Source organism: Oryzias latipes, chromosome 5 (assembly GCF_002234675.1).
Source record: "Oryzias latipes chromosome 5, ASM223467v1".
NCBI lineage: Eukaryota > Metazoa > Chordata > Actinopteri > Beloniformes > Adrianichthyidae > Oryzias > Oryzias latipes.
The window spans coordinates 31,365,373-31,389,691 of record NC_019863.2 but is presented as its reverse complement, the minus strand read 5'-3'; the positions used below and the strand labels follow the sequence as shown (position 1 = coordinate 31,389,691).

The window sequence follows — 24,319 nt, the reverse complement described above, 5'->3', positions numbered from 1 at the left end:
GCGGCGGTGGAGAAGGTACGAGAGGGGGAGCGGTGGGATGAATCCATGATGAATAACCCAAAGGGGGGGGGGGGGGGGGGGGGGACATAAACAGAGTTGGTTTGTCCTAAATGAGAAATCAAGAGAACCACACCTGATTATATAATAGCACCCAACCGTGGAAACAAACGGCCTGTTCACGTCATCGGTTTTGTGCTAATTCTAGTGGAGTATTTCGTTACCCACAAGCCCCGGCTGCTGGCCTCCCTGCATACAGGTGAGCGATGAGCGCAGAGGTGGCAGCAGCGCTGGAGTCCTTTGTGCCTGGAGGCAGACGTAGGAAATAGCTGACAGAGGCAATCACTTGTCTGCATGTGTCTTTTTGTGTGTCTGTTTTTGTATGAAGCAGCGTGGTGGCAAAAGAAAGGAGAGGGGAGAGAATGGGGGGGGGGGGGGGGTAGAATACTAACAAAGGAGGCGAGCGGCACTTCCAAGCTCAGCGGTGAGGGCTCCCTAAGGTGCAGCCTCGCTGATGGACAGGTGGCATAAAGGGGCGTCGTGTAATCCAGTCAGGGGGGACGAGCGCCGTTGCAGCGCGGGGGGGGGGGGGGGGGGGGGGGGTACGGCAGCAATGGAGGGGGGTGGCATCGGAAGTGGCAGCTGGTGCCGGATCCGTCTCTGTGTAACCCCTCCAAAGCAAACACACTCACACCTCCAAAATGGAGATAAGGCGGACCCCCAGCCGGAGAGAGAGTATCGGGTTCAGAGGCGGGGGCTTCATATCTCCGGCATCAATCCCTGGAGCTCAGTTATGGAAGATCATATCTACTCCGCTGACCACAAGCATTTAACGAGGCAGCACCGACTCTCCCATTCAGATGAATTGTAGGAGGGAGACGAAAGATAACAGCTGTAAACTGCCTTTTGGCCGTCATCAGGCAGCTCAAACATCCTTAACGCCCAGTTAAGACTTCATGGTGATCGGCCCCTGGACCCCCACCGGAGTGGGCCGGTTTTACCTACGACTGTCTGCGATAACTGTGACAAACTTCTGAGTGATTTTTAAGCCAAATGACGTGATTGTCTCCAGTGTTTCAGTGGTTTGGTATTTTATTGATACTGATATATACGTGGATCTATAAGGTTCTGTTTTTAAACTTATTCATACATTTAATTTTTCTATCTTCATAAATAAGTTTGTAGTTAATTAATGGGGCAGACAAGACAACGTAGGTGGTTTATAAGGTTATTTTTTTGGTTGTTTTTGTACTTTAAAAGCCTCAATATTCCAAATTTAACCTTGTTTGTTTTTTTAATAGGTCAAATTTGCCACCTGCTCCATATCTTAATCAAATATAGCCAAGGTCATAGTTGCTTTAGCAAGAAGGCAAGAAGGAATGCAGTGGAAATGTCATCTTTTGAATTTTGGTGGAACTGAGCCTTAATGAAGGTCTAACCTCTTTTGAAGTAACAGTGGCAAGAACAGCAATTTTCTGGATCAGGTTTCCTCCACCATTATGACTTCTAACCACGTAATATTAAATAAAGGTAAAATGTTGAAATGTGCCTGCAATGGAACTATGGGCTTAAAATTCCAATCCAGGAGGACATCATCAGCTTGTGTGACATTTTTGCTGCGACTGGGGCGATTCCCTTCCGGTGACCTTACAACTAATACAACCGAGCGATTGAAAAATCACTATGACATATAAACTGGGCCTTAGTCCCAACTGCCCCTGTGGGTGGATCTAGGCCGTCTGCGGGTGAGCGATGGTCAAAGCGGTTCTGGACATGCAGGTGACCTGCAGGAAACGGCAAAGTGGTCGACCGCTCAGTGAGCCCGTAGAGAGACAATGCTCATGCACGCGTTTTCTACGGGCATGCTGCGGGCGACAGGTGAGATGCAGGCGTGCAATACAGATTTTACTTTTTTCAACCCCCCCCCAAAAGCCTGTTAGTTCTGTTCACTTGCCAAATGTGCACTCCATACGTGTAGCCTGGCTGTTAGAAATGATGAAATTAGACAAAAAGTAGTTTGTGTGGACGTCCTATGGGCACCAACGTGTCACGTGCACCAGGTGACAGCCTCAGGGGAACTGCAAGACGCACGCCAACTCCTCTTTAACCCTCCACGGGCCAGGACGACCCCAAAAATCTGCAGCACCAGTACAGGTCAACGATCTTTATGGGTGTGTGCGACCGATGCTTAACTCATATATGAATACATTCAGTTCTCTCTATAAAATGCAGTTAAGGCGTCAGCTTTAAACATTTTCCAGTCTGTAAATATCTTGTTAAAAGCAAAACATCTGGTGAAAAACTTCTTTTTTTTTGTTCTATAATTTAGACTTTTTTTCTGCTTGATGATGGAATAACTTACTATAAAGCTGACCCAACAGTCAGAAGTGTGATACTTTCTAATCTGTGACTCGGGCGGGACACAAGCCTCAAACAGGATCATCAAGTTACAAACTAAATCCTACGGCTGAGCAGGTTGGTGCTGGGAGAAAGTCACTCACATCCTTTGTGGCAGACGCTGAAAGATATGAATGAAACAGTTCAATCAGAGATGCAGCGTGAGAGCGCGCTCATATTTATATTTAGTGATCAGACTGACTAATTTGAAGCAGAACCTGCTTAAACATGAGATACCTTTTATAAATCAGAAGATTGCACTTCATCTTCAACCACTAGATAATTACAAAATTAGCTCTACCAGAGGAGGGGCACGGCGGTCTCAGTGGTGGCTGTACAGCTTCAAGCACCCAGCTTATTCAGGAGTATGGGAGCGGAGTGGGAGGGGCCTGTTTTGCACACTAAACTTCTCTGCTGCCTCTGAAGGCCGTGTCACTGCTATGTACATTTTGCGCACATTGCATGGATGAAAATCGGTCATAAATCAACGTAGACCGTGCGATTATTGTGTGCAATTCTTTAGTGATTCATGGGCCAATTACGTCATTTGAATGTGATATGTGCAATATAAAAGTTATACCTCGGTGGTACAACCGTGAAAAGTCTGTTGGACATACGTGGAACGGTTGTGTGTATGCATCTCAGAAAAATCAGGCACAATTGCATAAGAACGTCTTAAAATACGTATGAACTGCGTAATTCTCAACCCACCAAAAATGTTGAACAGCTAAGATCCGATTTCTTGTAAAGGCCCGTCGTCCGGACGGGACGGACATCTGAGCACATCGACGGATGAGCAACACAAGAACTTTTGAGCTACGCATGTCACACATGAATCACGAAAGGCCGACATTTCATACGTGAAAAAAGTATGTAGTGGGTGTGTGACACGGCCTTTAGGATGATTTGTTTTAGATTATTAGCTGTGATGAATATCTGTGGTCCTCTGGTTTACCAACATACACTTTTTGTGATGCACGTTGAGACCTAGAAGTGTGAGCTGATGCCATTTTTTACCTGATGCATGTAAAAAATGAAAAGCACAAAACTCTTTAAATGAAAAAAACCCAACAGAGTCGAGCAGGTAAGCCCGGCTGTGTGCAAACAAAACCCTCACTCTTTCAGCATTTTCATCCTCAAGGCTCGATGTGATTTAAAAATGAAAGGCAGCCAAAAACGTTTTCACTTCCCCTCAAGCCGTCCTTAGAGGAGAAGGAACCGATAGCCTTCCTAACGATCCACAACGTGCACGTCTTTAAACGAAATATCATCGGAGCATTTTTTTCTGTTTATTTGGTTTATTTGGTCATGCTTCAGTACTGAGATCAGACACATTCATGCAGGCCGTAGATCATCCCTTCCATTCATGCTGAACCCTGAAAACGGTTATAGTCAAAAACATAATGGCTCAGCAGATGGCTCTCTGCTCTCACAGCTGCTGCTCCGTCTCATAGACAGCCATGCGAGTCCTCAAAACGAGCTTTTCTGTAACCTACAAGTCCAGAAGGTTGCTGCAGTAGAGTGCAGACGTAACGATTTATTTAACACTTGTGCTAAAAAAACACACAAAGGCCGGTTTCAGATCTGGACTGGGGGGCCGTGATGTTGAGGCAGAGGTCCAGGCAGCTTCAAATGAGCGAGGGCTTGCAAAAAAGCAACTGGCAGATTAGTCTTGGGTTCCTGGAGACAGCAGGATTATCCCAGTGAGGATGGGGGTGGGGGGCTGAAATCCTCACCCACAACACACGTATGTGAATTGTCATGAAATCTTTACAAGTTCCACACCTGGCAGAAATACCCGGTGGATGAGGTTTTCAGCATGACAAAGCTAACGTCCGTTTGTGGATCATCCTTGGAGCTTCTGGAAAGCTTTCTGTCTGCTCCTGAAAAGATGAAGCAATTACACTAAAACAAATCCAAATATTCCTCTGTTTGTGTTATATTTGGAGTCTTACATCCAGATGTGCTGATAGTAGAGTCGGTCTTGCTTGACTTGCTGCCGCTTTAATGAGGACGTGCTAAGAGAAAACCTTCAATTCATGGCCGTCTGCCAGATCTCCTCGCCAGAGACATTTGATTAAAGACGGAAATTACCACTTGCAATCATGGGCTGTGATTTTTATGGGCTCCTCCTTTACAACTATTTTTGATAAGTGTATCATTCTTCACATACCCTGTCAAGCCTAAATAAGCTTTTGAGCCCTTCCTGAACCTCTTTGTCCATGCATGCACGTGTGGTTCTGTATGTTTATGTTTCCAGACATGTGTTTTAAGGATTTCCACACAGTCATTTCCCAAACTAAAAACGAATATCATGGAAAACAAGCTCTCCAAATGCCTCTGAAGACATCAAATACCTTCTTATCATCACTCTGGCAGGTTCTGGCTCAACAAGCACAATTAGCTAACCCCTGGTCGGGTGTATGAGGAGACCACGCTCTCAGCACGAGGCCCGCATCAACAGAACCAGGGAGATGACAGACAAGCCGGCCCACAAAGGCCTGATTGTAGCAGTCCCTGGAAAGTCAGTGAATAAGTAAAGAGGAGGAGGAAAGACATCAGTTCTCCGGGGCTTTCTGATGTGGCTGATAATCTCCAAAGTGAATGAAAACGCCACTGTAGAGTCATGTGATTGAGTTACCTTTCCTGAGATTCTCCTGTCCTGGGTGAGTCCAGGGACGCATTCACACCGGCAAGTTTGATGAGCACCAAGGAAAAGAGTGGTAAACACGGAGTAGTGAGGAGGTACACGCACTCACTACTACAAATTCATCGGAGGATTCGCAGAACTAGCACTTTTTTTTCTCCCTGCTTCTTGTCTTAGAAAAGTGAACGGCATTTTAGAACCAGTAGGATTCTTCCAGGCAGTTTGGTCCGTTCCAGTCTTTGTGTGAACACAAACCAGACCAGACAAAGGTGTGAACTTTAGTTTCCAGGATGGTCTTTCAGACTCTTCTCTGAACACACGGCCCTTTCAGTAGACCGAAAACTGACTATCCAAGGAAATGAGCCCTGGAGGGAATCAAACCCACCAACATGAATGCATCGTTAACCCTTTAAAGAATTACTAGAGCTCTCCAAAAGCAGATTCGCGCTGATATGCAACAGTTTATTGTAGAGTTTACGCAATTGACCTAAACCAGCTGATTCAGACACAGAGAAAAGCAGCGCCTTCACACTAAACTGTAAGCGTTTGCCTGATCGTGTAATTGTGTCAATGGTTGGAGACTTACAGTAGTTTAAAGTGTGTGAGAAAGTGAGAAACTGAAACTGCAGGTTTCATTTGAGTTGCTGCCGTTTGGTTAGAAAAGGCCTTAAATAGCGCGGATATAATCTTCCTACAAGAAACTCACCTCAAAATCTCGGATCACAACCGATTGAAATGTGGCTGGGTGGGGCAGCTTTTTCATTCTTCCTTTCAAGGGAAAGCTAGAGGGACTGCAATACTTATAAGAAAAAATATCTCTTTTACATGCTCCTCTGTCCTGGCTGATCCGGCTGGCAGATACATCATAGTTACTGGCTCACTTTATAATCTTGGTGTTATTTTGGTCAATATTTATGCTCCCAATTGCGATGATCCTTCCTTTTTCGCACGCGTTTTTGGTCAGATACCGTGCCTTAACACACATTTCCTTATTATGGGAGGAGACTTTAACCTATGCCTGAACCCTGGGCTGGATAGGTCGTCTGTGAAACCTGGATACTCTGTACCTAAATCTGTTGCCCATGTTCAATCATTCCTCTCCACCTATGGCGTTTTGGATATCTGGCGTTTTTTACACCCACAAGACAGGCAATATTCCTTCTTCTCAAATGCGCATCAGTCTTACAGCAGAATCGACTATCTCTTTACAGATAACAAATTGACTCCAAATATTCAGCTATGTCATTATCAACCAATTGTAATATCTGACCACGCCCCTCTTGTGCTAAAACTGAATATACCTGCTTCCTTTTCTCCCAGGAGACACTGGAGATTTAACTCTCTTTTACTGAGTGACGAAACATTTGTAGATTTCATCTCAGACCAGATCTCCTTTTTCCTGGAATTTAATCTAACATCTGATGTCCCTATTGCAACTGTTTGGGAGGCTCTTAAGGCCTATCTTAGAGGTCAAGTGATATCTTTTATGGCCAAAAAGAAACGTGATTCTGTATCAAGGCAGAAAGATCTGGAAAAACAAATAGCTGATGTGGATCAAAGGCACTCTCAAAACCCCACACAAGATTTATATAAAAAGCGCTTGGCACTCAGTGCTGAGCATGACAGGCTCACATCACACTCTATTGAATACTTGTTAATGAAAAATCGGAGCAACATGTATGAACATGGGGATAAGGCAGGTGAAATACTGGCGAGGCAACTGAAAAGTGCGAGGGCCAAGCAAGTTATTCATGGGGTTGCTGCACCAGATGGCACAGTTTTGACTGACCAGCAGGAAATAAATGATGCTTTCCAATCTTATTACTACAAATTATATAGCTCTGATAATATGTGCAACTCTAACCTTCTTTCTGAATTTTTTAGAGACCTACCAATACCCACCCTGAGATCAGAGGAACTGTCGAGGTTGAATGCGCCTATACAACAGCAGGAAGTCTTGAAAGCAATTAGGGCTTTACATCCACAGAAATCACCAGGCCCCGATGGTCTGCCAAGTGAGTTTTATTCTACTTTTGCTGAAAAACTGGCCCCTTTGATGACCACAATGTTTGCAGACTCTTTCTGCAAAGGTACTCTTCCTAATAGTTTGAACCAAGCCAGTATTACTTTACTCCCTAAAAAGGATAAAAACCTACTAGAGTGCGGTTCTTACAGGCCAATTTCACTCTTGAATACTGACTATAAAATCCTGGCTAAAGTCCTTGCCTGCCGACTCGAAACTGTCCTGCCTAGTCTAGTCTCTAATGACCAATCTGGTTTTGTTAAGGACCGTCGGTCATTTTTTAGTATTAGACGGCTTTTCAATATTTTATACACCCCTAGTGTAACCGAATCTGAATGCCTTCTTTCCATGGACGCTGAGAAAGCCTTTGATAGGATTGAATGGAAATATCTTTTTGAGACTCTAAACAAATTTGGGGTCGGGTCATCCTTTCTATCATGGGTCAAGCTTTTGTATACTTGTCCATCTGCTACAGTACTCACTAATAATACCTACTCCAAACCGTTTAGTCTGCACCGTGGTACCCGACAGGGCTGCCCCCTCAGCCCACTACTCTTTGTGTTAGCCATCGAGCCCTTAGCAATAACAATAAGGAAAAATAATTACATTTGTGGCATTTCAAGATGGGGTACAGAACATAAGTTAGCCCTTTATGCGGATGACCTCCTGCTGTTTATATCTAAGGCTAAAGACACTATCCCTCACGTTTTAGAACTGCTTGGTAAGTTTGGAACTATCTCCGGTTACAAAATAAATCTGCAGAAAAGTGAGCTATTGCCACTTAACATATCTGATTCAGCCATGAAGGAAATTACTCTCCCATTTAAGATAACAAGAACTAGCTTTGTCTATTTAGGAATAACTGTAACACAAAAACCCTGTGATCTGTTTAAAGAAAATTTTGGGAAACTGCAGGTGACAATACAACAGGACCTGGCTAAATGGTCTCCCCTCTACCTCTCGCTAGTTGGGAGAGTGAACGTGGTTAAGATGTCTGTATTACCCAGATTTCTATATCTATTTCAGAGCATCCCCGTATATATCCCTAATAGTTACTTTAAAAAACTTGACTCTATTATCTCAGCGTTCATATGGAACGGCAAAAAACCACGGCTGCGCAAGGAACATCTGCAGAAAGCAAAACAACATGGTGGTTTTTCACTTCCAAATTTACGCTATTATTATTGGGCTGCTAATCTGTTTTGTGTGACATACTGGGCACATTACTCTTATGATGTTGGACCGCCGTGGGTGGAGATGGAAAAACTTTCTGCTGGACCTGGTCTGTTACCCTCGGTCGTTGGTGCAGCACTCCCACTGACTAAACCTCTGACTATTGATAATCCTGTAGTACATAACTCGATTAAAATCTGCCATCAATTCAGGAAACATTTTGGTTACTTAGGGATGAGCCTGCAAGTTCCAATAGCATCCAATACATTCTTCCAACCTTCATTGTTGGATGCTGCATTTCAGAGGTGGCGGCGACACGGTTTGACGACCTTTAACGATTTATTTTTTGATAATCAATTTGCCACTTTTCAGCAACTGGTCGACAAATATAATGTTCCTAACTCAGATTTTTTTAGATACTTGCAGGTGCGTCATCTCATCATGACCTCCATCACAGGGTTCCCTATTAAACCTCCTCAAAATACTCTGGATAACATTTTGATCTTCAATCCCACCCGGAAGAAATCCATCTCTAAATTGCTTGGCATGATCTCAGCCATAGAGTCTTCCTCGATGCTAACCATTAAAACATATTGGGAGCAGGATCTTGATGAAACCATTAATGAAACAGACTGGGAAAATATAGTGAGGAACATCAACTCATCCTCGATTTGTGCAAAACACTGTCTATTGCAGTTTAAGGTTGTGCATCGTGCTCACCTCTGTAAAGCCAGATTAGCCCAAATGTACCCACAAATTGATCCACTGTGTAACAGATGCAAATCAGCAGAGGCCACACTAGTTCATACTTTTTGGTACTGCCCCAAAATACAGTGCTTTTGGGGAAATATATGTGAGGCACTTAGCTGCATCTTGGGAGTCCAACTGACTTTAAACCCACTTATATTTCTGTTTGGAATAAACAGCGGGGCTCCGACATTGCCTCCAGGTGGTCAGAGAATCATTACTTTTACAACTTTACTAGCTCGACGCCTCATTCTGCTTAAGTGGAAAGATGCTGCCCCACCCACTTTATCACATTGGATTCAAGATGTGCTTTACCATCTTAAGCTTGAAAAAATAAGATTTACTGTAAGACAATCAGAGCATAAATTTTATAAGGTATGGAGACCATTTCTCAACTTTTATAGTTTACCATCTACAAGTGTAACAGAATGATGCCGTTTTTTTTTTTTTTTTTTTTTTTTTTTTTTTTTTCCTTCTTCTTTACGTGTGTATTAATATATTTGCACTTTACTTATTTTTTAATTTTTTATTTTTGTAATGTATATGCTATTTAACCTATACTGTGACAGATTTTATATATTCATGTTTCTGCTTATAACTTGCACCATTTTATTTCCTTATATTTCCATCACTAAAATTGATATTGGTGTATATGACACTGACAGCAGCAGGGGGTGGGGGACTGGGTTTTGAGTTTGTTTGTTCTATGTTTTAAAACTGAAAACTTAATAAATATATAAAACACTAGAAAAGGCCTTAAATACGGTGAACTGTTCACTTATGGCATTTCAGGGTTTTGTTCAGTTATCGGTGATGCCATTTCCTCTTGCCAGTCCACACAGACAGGTATGAGAGGAACTTCAGAGCTGCCGTCTGAATCTCCATCACCCTGTGATGGGAAGCACACCTGCCGGCGCATTAGAGTCAGACTTAAGCCATTTTTGGCAGGCGTACAGTGGCCCTCTTCCATGTTCCCACGCTTAAATAGCAGCGAGGCACAATCCTGTGAATGACTGGCACTTAATCTCACTGCTTGTAGACCCGACCAAACTGTCACAACTTTGCAAAGCGCTGAAGTCAAACAGCTACTGACAGCAACAAGAGTGAACGCACAAATTAACATTAACATCAAAAGTTCATGCTTTATGCAGCACATATATGCACCAATGTGAGCATGTCAGCCACAAGACACAATGGATATGGGATTATGGGATGCTTTCAACATCTGAAGCCAAGCATTTGTTGTTTTTTTCTCCACTCTGAAGACGAGATGGTCTCCTTTCAACAGGTTTAACACAAAAGCCACACCCAAGGGGGAAAAGGAGGAGGGAAAAAAACAGTACTTATCTACAAGCAATCTGTTAAAATAGGTCATTATCGCGCAGGCATGCTGTGAATGCGCCACATACCCAAATCAATACACCAATCGCTATATTTAGTAAGAAGGTCGCAAGGAGGAGTTAACAAAGCCCTGCAAGGACTGAAAGACATCAATGTATCAGCAGTGTGCCTGAGAGGAGCCGACTCAGTTCTGAGGCAAACTGCTTCCAATTGTCTCATCTAGTGAAGGATGGTCTGTGGAGGGACGAGGCGTTCACACGACGGCTGAAAATGTCAGCGTTCTCAATGCCATCCAGCCTCCAAACAGACCATGCAAAGAAACACCTTCTCCATCTGTTCAAAGGCTGAGAAGACAATAACCGTCTTTTATTTTTCGCCAAAATCCTCGCCGTCCTCATGACTTTGCGTGTTGGGAAGAAAAAGGCCATGACAGCCGACGAGCAGAATCAAAACAGACTCATTAATAGCTGTGACTAATGTATTCCAGACGGCCCTTTAAGCCTGTTACTTCACAGGGGGCAGGATGACTGCACCGTGTTTGAAGGCGGCGGTGACCCTGGAGTGTGTTGACGCGGCGCCGTACAAAAGTATGTTGATGGGGTGTAATGAAAACACCCTGCACATGAAAATGCACCGATACCCCCAGCTCTAAAACCCCCCAAAGTCAAAAGCAGACCTAGCTGAGTGCAGACCACACAGTGACCACAATAAACCAGAACACCGGTCCCAGCACGGAGCGAGCATTTCCCAGGCATCAATACGCTGCCAGGCCAACGCCGCCGTTGGAGTAAACACCAGCGGGTGGTTAATGTCAAACTAAAGGGACTGGATACGCGATTCCTCTGTTTGCCCGCTTGCTTGGTCTCGGTTTTCATACTAACTATTCCTCAATGTGTCCCTTTCCCCGGATCATAAACAGCTGTTGATCCTTTGTAAATCAGAAACATCAAGCTTTTTGCAAATATGAAACTGCTGCTCTTGATTTCACTTTGGGTTTTTTTTCTTTATTTTTGTTAAAAACTGGCTTTTATTTGCACAGATTTTATTGATTTAATGGATACTTTGACCAAATCCAGATCCGTCTGGATTATTGGGTTGGAAAACTGTCACTTTTTAAGAAAAGAAAACATATATGAATAGAAAATAAATGAGTTTAGACATTAATAAAAAATTAAGGATGCAACGATTCATTGTTTTCCCACGATTCGCTTCAAATAATAAATCTTCCGTAAACATCCTGGTATGCAGTGGGGGTGCAGTGATTCCCCACATGTCGGTGGGATTGTGGCATCAAAAATGAAATCATCTGGTATATTATGGCAAAAGTCCATCAAATTAACAGTATTCACTTCCTTTTTGCAGAAGCATCTAGTTTAGAGGTTGATAATTCATTTCTAAAATCATAAAGTCCAAGTTTGGACAGTAATATTTCAGAGTTGCGGTAAAACATCTGATAAGCCTTTTATTTTTTCTGCATAAGGCATAAAAAGATCAGCCTCCAATTTTGCCCTCTATAAATGTCCATTTAGAAGGAAAACCCTTCAAGGCTTTACTGTACACTACACCCCCAAGACCCAAAGGGGTCCAGGAGGAACAGGAAGACGATTGTCCTAACCCGTCAGCTACAGATGCATATGATGTGCTGCTAAGAATTTCTCACTGACTAGATAAGGATTAGCCTAGCGGCTTGTGCTTCGCCTTTCATCTTCCAAGCGGGGTTTGAAAAAAAAATCTGTAGCCTTTGGATGAACCCAGCTCTTTACAAGAGTTTTAAGAATGTCAGAAACTGTGTCGGACCGTACCTTCTCGCCGAAAGCTGAGAAATTTCAAAGGCAAGCGAAACAGCTTATTATACGGGGTAATTTATTTGCTCTGCGGCTGCCCAGGGGGATATAAAAAGTTTTAACATCCAGAAAATTCTGTAAGTAGTCCATTTACAAAGCTGAGCTGTCCCCCGCAGCCATGAGAAACCATCCCCCTCAACCAGGCTGCTACAATTAAACCAGGCCAGGACTGTTTTCCTGCTTGCATCAAGAACGCCGATCTCAAACAATTACAGCTTTAATTTAGCACCATGATTGAAAATACAATAAGACCTCAGTAGAATCTGAAAGATAGTGATTGGAATGACTGTTGTCACGCCACTTTCTGACATTTCTATCATCTATTGACAACATTCAGACTGAGAATTTAAACATTAAGTTCAATGGACACATGAACATCATCGGGGGGCCTTTCTGTGTGGAGTTTGCATGTTCTTCTCGTGCATGCGTGGCTTTTCTCCGGGGACTTCGGTTTCCTCCCACCTTCCAAAAACATGCTTCATTGGTTACTTCAATCGTCCCTAGGTGTGAATGTGATGTGTGTGCACGGGTGTGTGATTGTGGCCCTGCGACAGACTGGACACTGTCTAGGATGTCCCATGCCTTCGCCAAAAAGTAGCCAGGATAGGCTCCAGCAGCCCTGTGACCCCGGAAGGGACCAAATGGATTAGAAGATGAATGAATGATTATCCATACATATGACCAAATGATGGGTCACCACGATGTTTTGGCTGTTTGGTCACTGCGAGGCGCGTACGCACCCTAAAGGCAGTGGTGATTAAGGTTTTAAATGGGAAAAGCCACTTTTACACAAAGAAAGCTGTAGAGACGTGTGTTCAATTTCAAACACAAACTCCGAAACCCCCCAGACGACAGAAAACTTGGCCAACTTTTGAGATGAGATTAGCCTGCCTGGATGTCTAAACATTGTGAGATTAAATCCCGGAATCAAAAAAAGTCCTAAAAAAATGTGCCTGTATGGGTTGTTGACTTTGCTCAAACAGTGCCGGGGCCTTGAAGGTTACATAAAGCTCATGTGGAGGCAATCACCTCACAGGGATTCACTGAGGTCACAGAGAAGCTGCCCTTCAATCCAAGGATGCTCTCAGTTTGTTGATTCTGCTTACTCTGTGTCCGGCTGCAGAATTAGTTGTTAATCGGACTCGGTGTCTTTGTTTTCCTCCGAGAAGACCAGTGTGTGCTCTCTGAATGTAAACCATCTCAACGTTAAATAATTAAAGCGCAGAAATGAAAACGGCAGGAGTCTGTGTCTAATGGGAATACAAAGATTTCAAAAAGCTTTGGTTCTGCAGAGTGACGAAGACCACACAGAGCCAGGGACAAAAAGCAAGATAAGTGAGTTTTTAGATGTCACACTGAAAGTCATGTTCTGCAAATGTTGAACATCTTTTGTTCTATTTCAATCTGTGATATTTGACTAAAAGATGAGCTTTTTCAGGTCGAGCATGACAGGTTTTTTAATAAAATGTGGGGAAATACAGTTCCTGTACACATTTTAGATTTTTTTTTTTCAACTTTATTAAACTCACAGGACTGTGACATAAAACTCTTCACTGCACACAAAGATAAAAAAACCTTAGTAATAAAAAAACAACATTTCCTTAAGTTTTAGAAATAAAAAACATTTTCTCTTGACGTTACGCTACTGGAGAAAATCGTTTTGGGTGCAGTGAGGAGGAGGGAGACCACCTCTCCTGGTTCTCCGTGCTTTGGATGGCGGGCTCCAACGCTGACGGAAGACAAACAAACTGCTGCTCCGTCTGGAATTCCTCATCTTCACCACACAGACCTCATTTTCCTTCACTTCTTTTTTTTCAGTTCGACCGTCTTCCTCCCATCTTCTCACCAAAAGAATCAATGGGAAAATCAACGAAACGGAAAATATTTTTGATGTCACTGTGTGAACTTATTCTATGGATTATTGGCTCATTTGACTCTGAATATGCATCTGTATGAAGAACAGTGGATGTAACATGACATGAGTAAAGACCATAAAACACATTAAACCTCTCCCGCGTTTTAATCTCATAAACAACATTAGAACACTTTCTGAACATTTAATAAGTCCAAAACCAAACACAGTCCATAAATGTAGAGATTGTCAAACATTTGCTGCGATGATTGAAGTATTTATGCTACGGTGGCCTTGAGGTGTTTTCAAACACGTTTTTATGTTTGCTGATTGTTTTGGTTTTTAAAAAAAAACATTTTTTTTTGTTATTTTTTTTCCTTTTTTAATTGTTGTTGTGACCTTTAACCTGTTTTAGTGTTGAGTGATTTATTGATGTGATTTGGACTTCAGGGCCACCGTAGTCTGCATCTTCCTCTCACTTTTGGGATAACAGTAATGTGGGTTAAATCCGCCAGCGCAGTCATTTTCTTGTTGACTGGGTTTTTTCAGGAAACACTGATCCTCCAGAGGGATTCCACCGTCTATTCCTCTTGATTGCTTTTCGTCTTTCATCCAAGCAGATGCTCTATTTCTTTAGCTGAGAAAATGACTGAATTCCACCAAAAAGAGAGCCTTTGAGAGGATGCACATGAGGAATGTTTGACAAAGCTGCTGACAGGAAAACCAGGAGCTCCATATGGATGGATGGACACTCTGTCAAAGGCAAAGGCATCATGAACATGAGCATCCGTTCTCGGCCGTGTCACCTTGCTATGCTCTCATGGAGAAAAACTGAGAGTTATCTGGAGGTGTTACGAGACAGAAACAGACCAACAGAATAGAAATGCAATTCCTCCAATCCAATGACCAATAAGATCAAGGGGGGCCCCGAGACTTAGGAGGTCAAATCTCTGCGAATATGAGATGCAAAAGATGGTGTTGGATAATGAGGAGTGTGACAGAGGGGCGTACGGAGCAAAGCCTGGCATGTGCAAAACCATGTGGAAAACGTTTACGAGCTGGAAGGCCGTGATCTCTGAGCGCAGAGAGATTCCAAAGGATCGCAGGTCACATTATCACTTCAACGGATGATAAATGTGCTGTGGAGATTTAGACAACGCACTTTGTGTGTGTGTGTGTGTGTGTGTGTGTACTTTATGCTCTCACAATACTCTAGGCCTGCGAATGAAATGCGGCTGCAAACTCTGAAAAATGTTTCTTCACTGAACAAACACAGTTGTTTTTCTTTTATCCAGACAAACGTTACACGTCTGATGTGCAAAAGACCAAAGTTACATTTGAAAAATAACCTGGAAATGAGGACTGATCGGGCCAGTTGTGAACTTGAAAGTGCAGCACATGACATCATCAGGCAGGACGATGGTTTTACCCATTGACCGTTTCCCAGCTTTGACAGATTTACTGCTGACTTCAAACAAAAAGAAAATATTCCCTTTCTGCTTTCCTCACTGGCTCTTTATGATGTCATGCGTGGAACATCCAGCTCTCGTGTTTTCAGAAGGAAAATACTATTTTTATGATGCAGTCACATTTTTGGCTCGGCCTGCGTCGGTGATGCTTCGTTGTGGTCACTGGCAGATCTACAGCTATGATATAATTTAGGCTTCGTTTGAGTCTAACGTGTGGCCGGCCTTTTCAGCTGATTTCAGGGATGGAGCGAGTCAGCTGGCGGTTCGTCTCTCAGGTCCTGTTCTAACATGACGTGCAGATAACAAGACAACAAAAAAATGATGTTTTCTCTGCAGACAAGATTTGTAAATTCTACATTAGAAGATTTTTTTTAAAAACTATATTTAAATAAAAAACAAAAGAAGGAGACTTATGATTATATATGGAATCGTAGATGAAATATATAATGAACTATGGAAAAACCACATTTATTAACACTGAAACTGGAGTGTATTTGGAGTAGACCTCGGTTTAAAAATCAATGAATCAAAGTTGAATAGATTTTCTAAAATTTCCAGAATTTCTAAAAAGGTTGGGAGTCAAAGTAATGCTTGTTTTAGCGGTGTGCATTCTTCACTCATCGTAGGTCTGGTCGTGTAGAAAAGCAGTGAATTTACTCCCAACAAGACCTCCTGGATTTGGGTTTTCCCACCGTTGGTTTTATTGAATTCGTTGTTCATTACACACTACACTGCAAGTATCTGCTTATTTCTGTACCTTTCTAATCAACCTGTAAATCTGTTAATCATAACTGTAGTATAGTAGTACTATCCTGTATATTGGATTCATATCCACCTCATATCTACATGGATCATTAAATTGTATTTATTTTATGTTTATATCCTGCCTTTTACTGCTTGTTGCCCTCATGTGTAAAATAAAAATAAAGTTCATTCCAATCTAATCAGTCTGTGTTTTACATGTTGCAAACAAGGTTACAGTTATAGTGGATATGCTAACATCGCTAACACTTCTAACGTGTTACAAACAACTTCTAGAGTTACCAGAACTCAGTTAATAAAGTCTGACTGACTGGCAGATTTATCTCAGACTCTTTTGTCTCGCCTTACAGTTCAGTGCGCCTTATGCATGACGCAAGTTCAGAAATAGACCTTTCACTGAAGGTGCAGAAAATCCTGTGTAAGGTTTAGGGTGAAAGTCTTTGTGCATGAGAGAGCTGCGTATAACTTATAGATACAAGAAATGTGACTCGAACCACCTCGTCTATTAACACTTTTATATGAAATCTAACTTATATTTTTATTGTTACGTAACTTTCCGAGCAACAAACTATTAGGTTTTCCACTTCCGTTTTTGTCTGTAACGTGCAGCAAAGTACAAAAATAAGAAACAGACCATATCAAAGAGAGATCGATGCATTTAGGCTGAACAGTTAATTCGGTTTTATATCCATTTTTGGGCTTTCTTTGTGGCTGAACACACACAAAGACCAAAGGGGTCAGTCAGGCTTATGATCATGATAAAAATCCAGTTTTCTGAATGCTTTCAAATATTGCTGCAAATACTGACTGACATGTCCAGATGTAAAAAAAAACAGGCTTCCTTCAAACACTCATCACAGGCTCTCGTTGGATCTAAATGAAACGATTAGTAATGTAAATGAAAGGATGTCGCCTCTGATGTAGCAATCAAGTCACGTCGGCTCGGCTGCCATTTACCAGGCAAAAGTTGCAGAAATGAACATCTGCTCAAGCGCTAATTTGTATTCCTTCTGCTTAACTAAACAGCTCCAACAGCAGCCATCAATCAGCAAGGCTAAGTGTGGCTTTTACTTTAACATCATGTTGTCTAAACGCAGACTGTGTTCACGTTTGGATTGCTGTCCTCTGTATTCTTGCTTTTGTTGCCGAATGTCTTCCCTCGTTTCTAGTGCGCAGCGCTCAATGCAGCAAAAAGCTCAAGGGGGGGGGTTGTTTTCTCCTGCCTTTTGTGGCGTTTCAACCCAGAGGAGAGTCCTCTAGTCATCAGTGGGGCTGTTGCCACTCGTGCTGTTAGTCAATTAGAGATGCTATTAAAGATGGCGTTGGCGAGGGAAATAAAGGCATCTGTGAGGATTGCTCTGCGCCCATTTCCATCCTTAAACCCTCTCCAGACAAAGAGACGGCAATCATTGGGATTCTGACATGGGGTCTTATTCGCCTTCTTCCACCATTCTGTTTTTCCATGAAATCATGTCTGTCCATCTACCTTTACACAACTCCCTTAACAATTTTTATCTATTTGGCTAAAGAGTCAGCGAAGCCTTTCCTCTATAATCCAATTGTTCCGATACAAAGCCGTCAGCCGTACCTCGGAGCACGTACCGCAAACGGATGCATACCTCACCACGGGACCGTCACAACGAAGCTTGTGTTGTTTCAAATTCTGCATACCATGACTTAAAACATTTACTTCACTTTCATTCATGTGACTGGCAGACTACTGAAGAGCCTGTTGTGTGGAGGTAGTTAAGTTTGTTGCGTCTCTTATGCGGTGAATCTCTGTTTACAGATGCCAGTGAGTGTGGGAATGGTGGGTCTGGTTCCAGTCCGTTCTGGACTTTCAGGTTGAACTCTTTAACACAGGACCTTTAGCTCCTGGAGTGAACATAGCAGTACAGTAGAGAAGTGCTTTCACAAGCTACGTAAATCAGTAAATTCTGAGAAAAGCAGTTTGGCGCCATTAACCCTTGTGCTATCCTAGAGACTTTAATGTTTGGAGTTGGGTCATCTAGACCCACTAAACAGTGCTCTGAACCTTTTTTCTTCAATGATTTGTGATCTTCACTGGTGTCCATGGATTACATTCAATTTCAATTCAATTTTATTTGTCTAGCCCAAATTCACAACAACAGTCGTCTCGATGGGCTTCGAAGTAAAACATGAAATCAAAAGGATCATGAATACAAAGAGTTCAATAGGAAAATACTAAAATGAACTAACAAACTGACTAAGCTATACTGGCATCCCTGCCCTTAGACCCCCCTTCGCGGTAAGGAAAAACTCCCAAAAAAAACGGATTCCGGAAAAAACGAAGAAACCTCAGGGGTGGCCACATGAAGGAGGGATCCTCCCCCAGGACGGACAGGCGATTTACCAGAACTCTTAGAGAAGAATTAACTTATCTAAATCTACAACTACATATTTAAAGTCCAGCAGACGAGCTTCATCCAGCCGTGGTTGGGGGGATAGTCAAAGGCGCGAGTCGAGCCGGAGACAGGAACCACAGCCAGGTGTAGGAGCAGGAGCAGAGACGAGGTACTCGGTCAGGTACAGAGCAGAGACGAGCCAGAGACGAGCCAGAGGCTTACATGAAATTTTTCCACCTTTATCCACCTTTGTCATGGTAGGGAGAACACGTCAATGGAAGGGTGGGGGGTCATCTAAGATAGCACAAGGGTTAAGACAAAGTGTTGCATTTTGGTGCTTTAACAAACCGGTTTTCTTAATGTCAGAAAAAGCTGATTTACGTTGATTCCCTGAATGGACAAAGAGACACAGTATGTCAAAGAGTATCTGCTATGTAGGTGTCGTCGGAAAAATCTCTGGTGTTGAAGAGTTAAAGAAAAATAATTAACATCAAAACTGGACTGTGCCACCCCTCCCCACTGGCGTTCCAAACAGGAAGTACCTGCTGTCTCTAAGAAGCCGGAATCCCATAACCCCACTTCCATAGAGAAATAAACAGCTGTTACTCAGTCATTCTATTGGTCAGAAGAACCATTTTTGATCTGATACCTTTTTTATGGCATCTTCATTTTTTTCATATTTTTTCTGTAGTTCAAGTTTTCCAAGTTATGAACTGGCCAATCAGATGCCTCAATAAAAGTAGGTGGAGCATGCAGGCCCCCCCCCCAACTTGCAACAGTCAAAACGTTTCACTGATGTGGTGTAGCCTGCGTTCAAGTGGTAGGGGTGTGGCCTTCCAACAAGCTCACTCCTGAATGGTGAGAGCGGTTGTTATAGAAACTAAGACTGACTCGGACCAATCGCTGCTTGCTGACGACGTCTGGCGCTAAAGTGGCGGGAATAAATAGTGACCGAACGGACTTCATTTTGTTGAAACTGAAAGTGAACCATTTTTCACTGACTCTGTCCAGTTCTCGGGTACAGTCAATGGGCAAAATGTAGAATTCCACAAACAAATCTTATATGAATCTTTTTGAAATGAAGGAAAACTTCTTGTTGGAATTATCTAATTCTTAATAAAATCACAGCCATTTATTTGACTGAAGTGAAACATTTTTCCTCTTCCACAGAAGCCACGAGGCCAGACACACACCATCGGGCCTTCCATTTTTCATCCTCACACTCAAAACACCACCATGAACGGAGACGTTGTTATCGCTGTGACAGATTTTCCACTGCTCAATAACATGGGCCACGCTCCCACCGTCCAGACCCTTGAACTTACAATAGCATGGGGTTAGATGATCAGATTACACTGAAAGACACACATGGGCATTGTTGGGGAGGTTTGCAATTCCACCCATGGACATGGCTCTCATTGTGCCCAACCAAAGGGAATGCTTTTCATTTTGGGGGGGAACAAGGCCAAACAGGACCTCATGTGTCTCAGTGGTGCACCATCTCCTTAAGGCTCTATAGAGAAATCAGATCTCCCTTTTCAGAACTGTCTCTTTAAAAAAGCCTCATATGCTCCTTTCACTCGCAGTCGGGAAACTTAATCTCACTTATAAGACAAATGCGGGGGGGAAAAACTCAGCAATTTGATGTAAGAGCCCCCTTCTGGTGTCAATATTGTGACAGCTTTTATGACAGCCTAATTATTTGTCACAATTTCCGTCAAGAGTTCAATTGTTACATCACTGATTACAAGTTTGGGAAAAGGAGATGAAAGAACTAAGCTCTGTTTGTTTTGTTCATCCTACGGTTACCACCACGGCTGCTTTGTGGGGTTTGACATCAGGATCCAGCCCTGACAGAGGATCTCTTACCAAACCCTGGTTATAAACTCCCACAAATTAATTCATTACCATGTTATATCAGTGCCAGAGGCACATCTTTCATGAATCAATTTGCTGTCCAACCCCTGTGAGTTGAAAGGCAACAGTCAACCATGGCTTCCAGCATGGATATCAGTTTTCAGTCTTTAGGAAAATCCGTCAAAAGCGACGACAAGCTTCTGTCTGTAAGTGCTTTCCAACAACCAGAGAACAAAACAATGATTTGTGTCTTTTTGGGAGCATTCATAGTTTAAAAATAGTTTCTCCCTGTATGAAACGGCAAAGCCTACTGTTTTGATTTTGTTCCTTTCGTGCTGTTTTAATGCGGCGTCGTGGGATCAGGAAAAAAAAACGGAGAAACAGCAGGAAGGCTTGAAATCTGGGCGTTTATTGTAGGAGCAGTGGAAGCTGCAGTGACGCTGATGAAGAGGAGAACACACGCTGATTGTGTTTTGAGATCAATTGAGGGATGCTAAAATCTTATGGACATTAAGAAAGAAAAGAGAATCACGTCCTAAAATCTCATTTACCCAGAAAGAACACTATAACTGAAGGACACCCTGGAAGTCCTCAACCCACCACTCGCAGTAAATCACATGTAGGTCAGAAAACAGAAGACTTTCCTTTGCAAAGATGCAGACCGAGAGCGCCATACTGCGCTCAGAAAAGCTAACTCCATACCCCCCGTAATGGCCTGTCTTCTCCTCATTAGCAGTGCGGGCCTGGCCGTGTTTACTCGGCAGCCGTCCGCACAAAGAGATACTGGAGGATGTGCTTTAATTACAGGCACGCAGGTGGGTGGTTTGTGGTTCCAGGCGTCCTCGACACGGCTCCATCCTGCGGGAAACACGCTGCCACGCTGTGTGGAGCGATCAACACATCAAAGCGCTCTGACCGAATGCTAGCTAGCCAGTGCAGTCGGGTCACGGCACTTGTAAACGTCCGGTGAAATTGTGTTTTCAAAATGTTTACACACTTTTTCCTGTTTGGGACTTTGCAAATAAATGGTATTTTGCTGAACAGAGAGAGGAACTATAGAATTATATTTAAGGCTCCAGATGTGATGTTTTCATTTTTTAATTCTATAGTTTCTTGTAAATCTCTAGATTAAAAAAAAAAGTAGAGTATAGTTTGTATGTGGAAGCAAGCTTTCAAATTATAAAAACAAGTCAACTTTAGAAAAATAAACCATATTTTAATACATTTCTCTTCAATTTGTTCCAATTTTTATAAAAAAATATTTAAAGACAAAACTCCTGTATGTTTTTATGACCTCAAGTAGTTAATTATTTCTTCTGTGAATAGCAGTGATTTAAAGCTTAGAAGAACTGAACTAAACCAAAACTGTATATATAGTAGTTGTTGTTTCACTTTCGGCTTTTCTCATCTGGGGTTGCCACAGCGAACGAGTCGCATGATAAACTTGGCAATGTTTTATGCCGGATGCCCTTCCTGACGCAACCCTCACAAAGCAACCGGGCTTGGGACCGGCACAGAAGTAGAGAAGGGAACAGGGAGCAGCCCGGAGTCGAACCCTGGTTTCACGGACGGAAGGCGCCGCAAACCAGCACAAGCTAAACCGGCTCCCAAAACTGTATATATAGTAGTACAGTATATATATAGGTGTACAAAGGCAAAAGTTTTAGTTCTGATTTAAGTTACAAAGAAAATCCTAATTAAATCACTGTGTTTTTATTCTGCCAAGATAGCAAAAGGGATTGTGCTGTTTCTTTTTGATAAATCTGTTCAAAGAAAACTGTGAAGGCATCTTGGAACAGCATAGGAGGAAAACGTACCTCGACAAACAGTTCCGTTTTCCACCGCCTCATTTCCGGCTTTGCACATACAGCGGCCAATCGGCACCATCCACTCTCCATCCCCGTTGCAGTAGAGCTTGATGGGCACGTCCACCTCCTCTGCGTTGGGAATGCAAACTCCCCTCGCAGCCACGAGGGAGGTGCTCTCAGCGCCTGATAGCGTCTCCTGGAACAGCGCCCCGTTGGTGATGATCCGAGGACACTTCCGGTAGAAAACCCGGACGGCGATGAGCGACATGCAGCCTCCGTAGTCCTGGAAGGCCAGGTAGAAGCCGTTCTTTGACACAGGGCCAAAGCTCCTGACCTCAGTGTTGATCTTCATCACTCTGCCTCCAAGGTCCACTTGGGAAAAGCTCTCGTCTGCTGCGATGGTGTCAACCTTGATCCACGGGTTTTCCATCCAGGGCGGAGAGTTCCTGTTGGCCGTGTCTGAATCGGACTCATAGTAGTACAGGTTGAAAGTCTCTTTGCATGAGCCGGGTACATTTGGGATGCTACTGCAGTCCCTCACGGAGAACTTCATCTCCACGTGGATCCGCTGAGCGCCCCGACGCCGTATGTATTTTGTCCGTACCCAGTTGTTCTGGTTGCTGTCGAAGACGTTACAGACCTGGTACGTCCTTATGGTGTTCATGTTTTCATCATAACCGCTCACTTCCTCCCACTGTTCAAGACACAAAAATACAGAGTTAAAGTTTTCTATGTGTGCAACTCAAGAGAATCCAGACTTTCAAAAAGGAAAAACAGTCTGTAATTGAGACACATAGTTTCCCTGATTCGTTCAATTAGGTGTAATTCAGCTGTAAAGCAGTAAATGAAGCGCGTGTTTCTTATTAATGTAAACTGTCACAAAGCCCCACTGATACCTCTTTTCCAGCAATAACAATTATGTTTTCATGGGCACTTTATAATAACTTTGATTATGTGCAGTAATCAGCTTCAGGCAATATTTTGATTACATTATTACATGGTGAGAAGGAACATAATATCTTTAATAACTCATGATGAAAGGATGCATTAGGCTAGTCTGAGGGAACAAATGAGGAGTAGTTTATCCATCATGTCCTTATTTCTTAATGTAACAACCTCATTTTCAAGGCCACACATTATTTTGAATATAACTTAAGCGTGTTAATACAATCAAGAGGAATAGGAGATAGCACGAGCTTTGGTAGGACTCTGAAAAACAGTATTTGTCATGTAGGACTCATTTGGCTGTCAGAAGAAATACAATCGTATTTTTTGTGAGTATTCACTGTTAAATTGCAGCTTCTGTTATCAACAAGCAAACCTGGAAATCTGGTTTTATTTTCAAATGAAAGTGGAAACATTTGTTTGACAGAGGTGACCTTAGAAAGGGCTAGTTTTCCTGCAGTTCCTTTGGGTTTTGGTGTTTTACATGCATACATTTACCTCGCCAATCTGGACTGGAGTCCAGATGAAGCCTCTCTGGACCTCCTGCCCCCCGTGGCTATGGATCAAACTAGCTTTAACACTGAGCACACCAACCACCAAGGAGGTCATGACCTCAACCTCAGCCAAGAAAAAAAATACCCCCCCAACAAGTTTGCATCTGGTGCACTCACTACCGACTCCCCCTTTCACTCTTCACTTCACAGCTGATATAATTTCACAAATTAGTGCCCACTTAGAAAGGATTCTGACAGATTTTGACGGGTTGGGAGAAGAAAGTCACCCCACTTGTTACAGATGCACAATCGGTCAAACACTTTCACTAATTAGAGCAGCTTTGGTTCTTAAATCAAATGTCCCAATTAATCACTGACAACGAAATGCTTGTTTTGACGCAGCCAATCACACAAGCGTACCAAAGAAAAGAAAACTTAAGCTATATCCCAATTCCCTCGCTACTCCATTTAACCCCTAAAGGTGCAGGGCTATCCAGTGTCTTGGAACTTGGAGTAATTTGGACAGATGCTCACAACTTGTTTGTTTTTTATACGCTGAATATGACATCACCCATTTCAAAAACCTAATAAATGTGA

At 42.8% G+C, this 24,319-nt stretch overlaps 1 protein-coding gene across 4 annotated transcripts in view; it reads right to left on the bottom strand.

Moving 5' to 3' along the window:
* The window catches only part of LOC101165974 (ephrin type-B receptor 2), a 148,246-nt gene that overhangs the window by 62,581 nt on the left and 61,346 nt on the right, over positions 1-24,319 (bottom strand). For all 4 annotated transcript variants that reach the window (XM_023955297.1, XM_023955298.1, XM_023955295.1 and 1 more), the window contains exon 3: positions 22,293-22,977. In XM_023955297.1, coding sequence (XP_023811065.1) covers positions 22,293-22,977 — 685 coding nt within the window. The remainder of the gene's footprint in view (positions 1-22,292; positions 22,978-24,319) is intronic.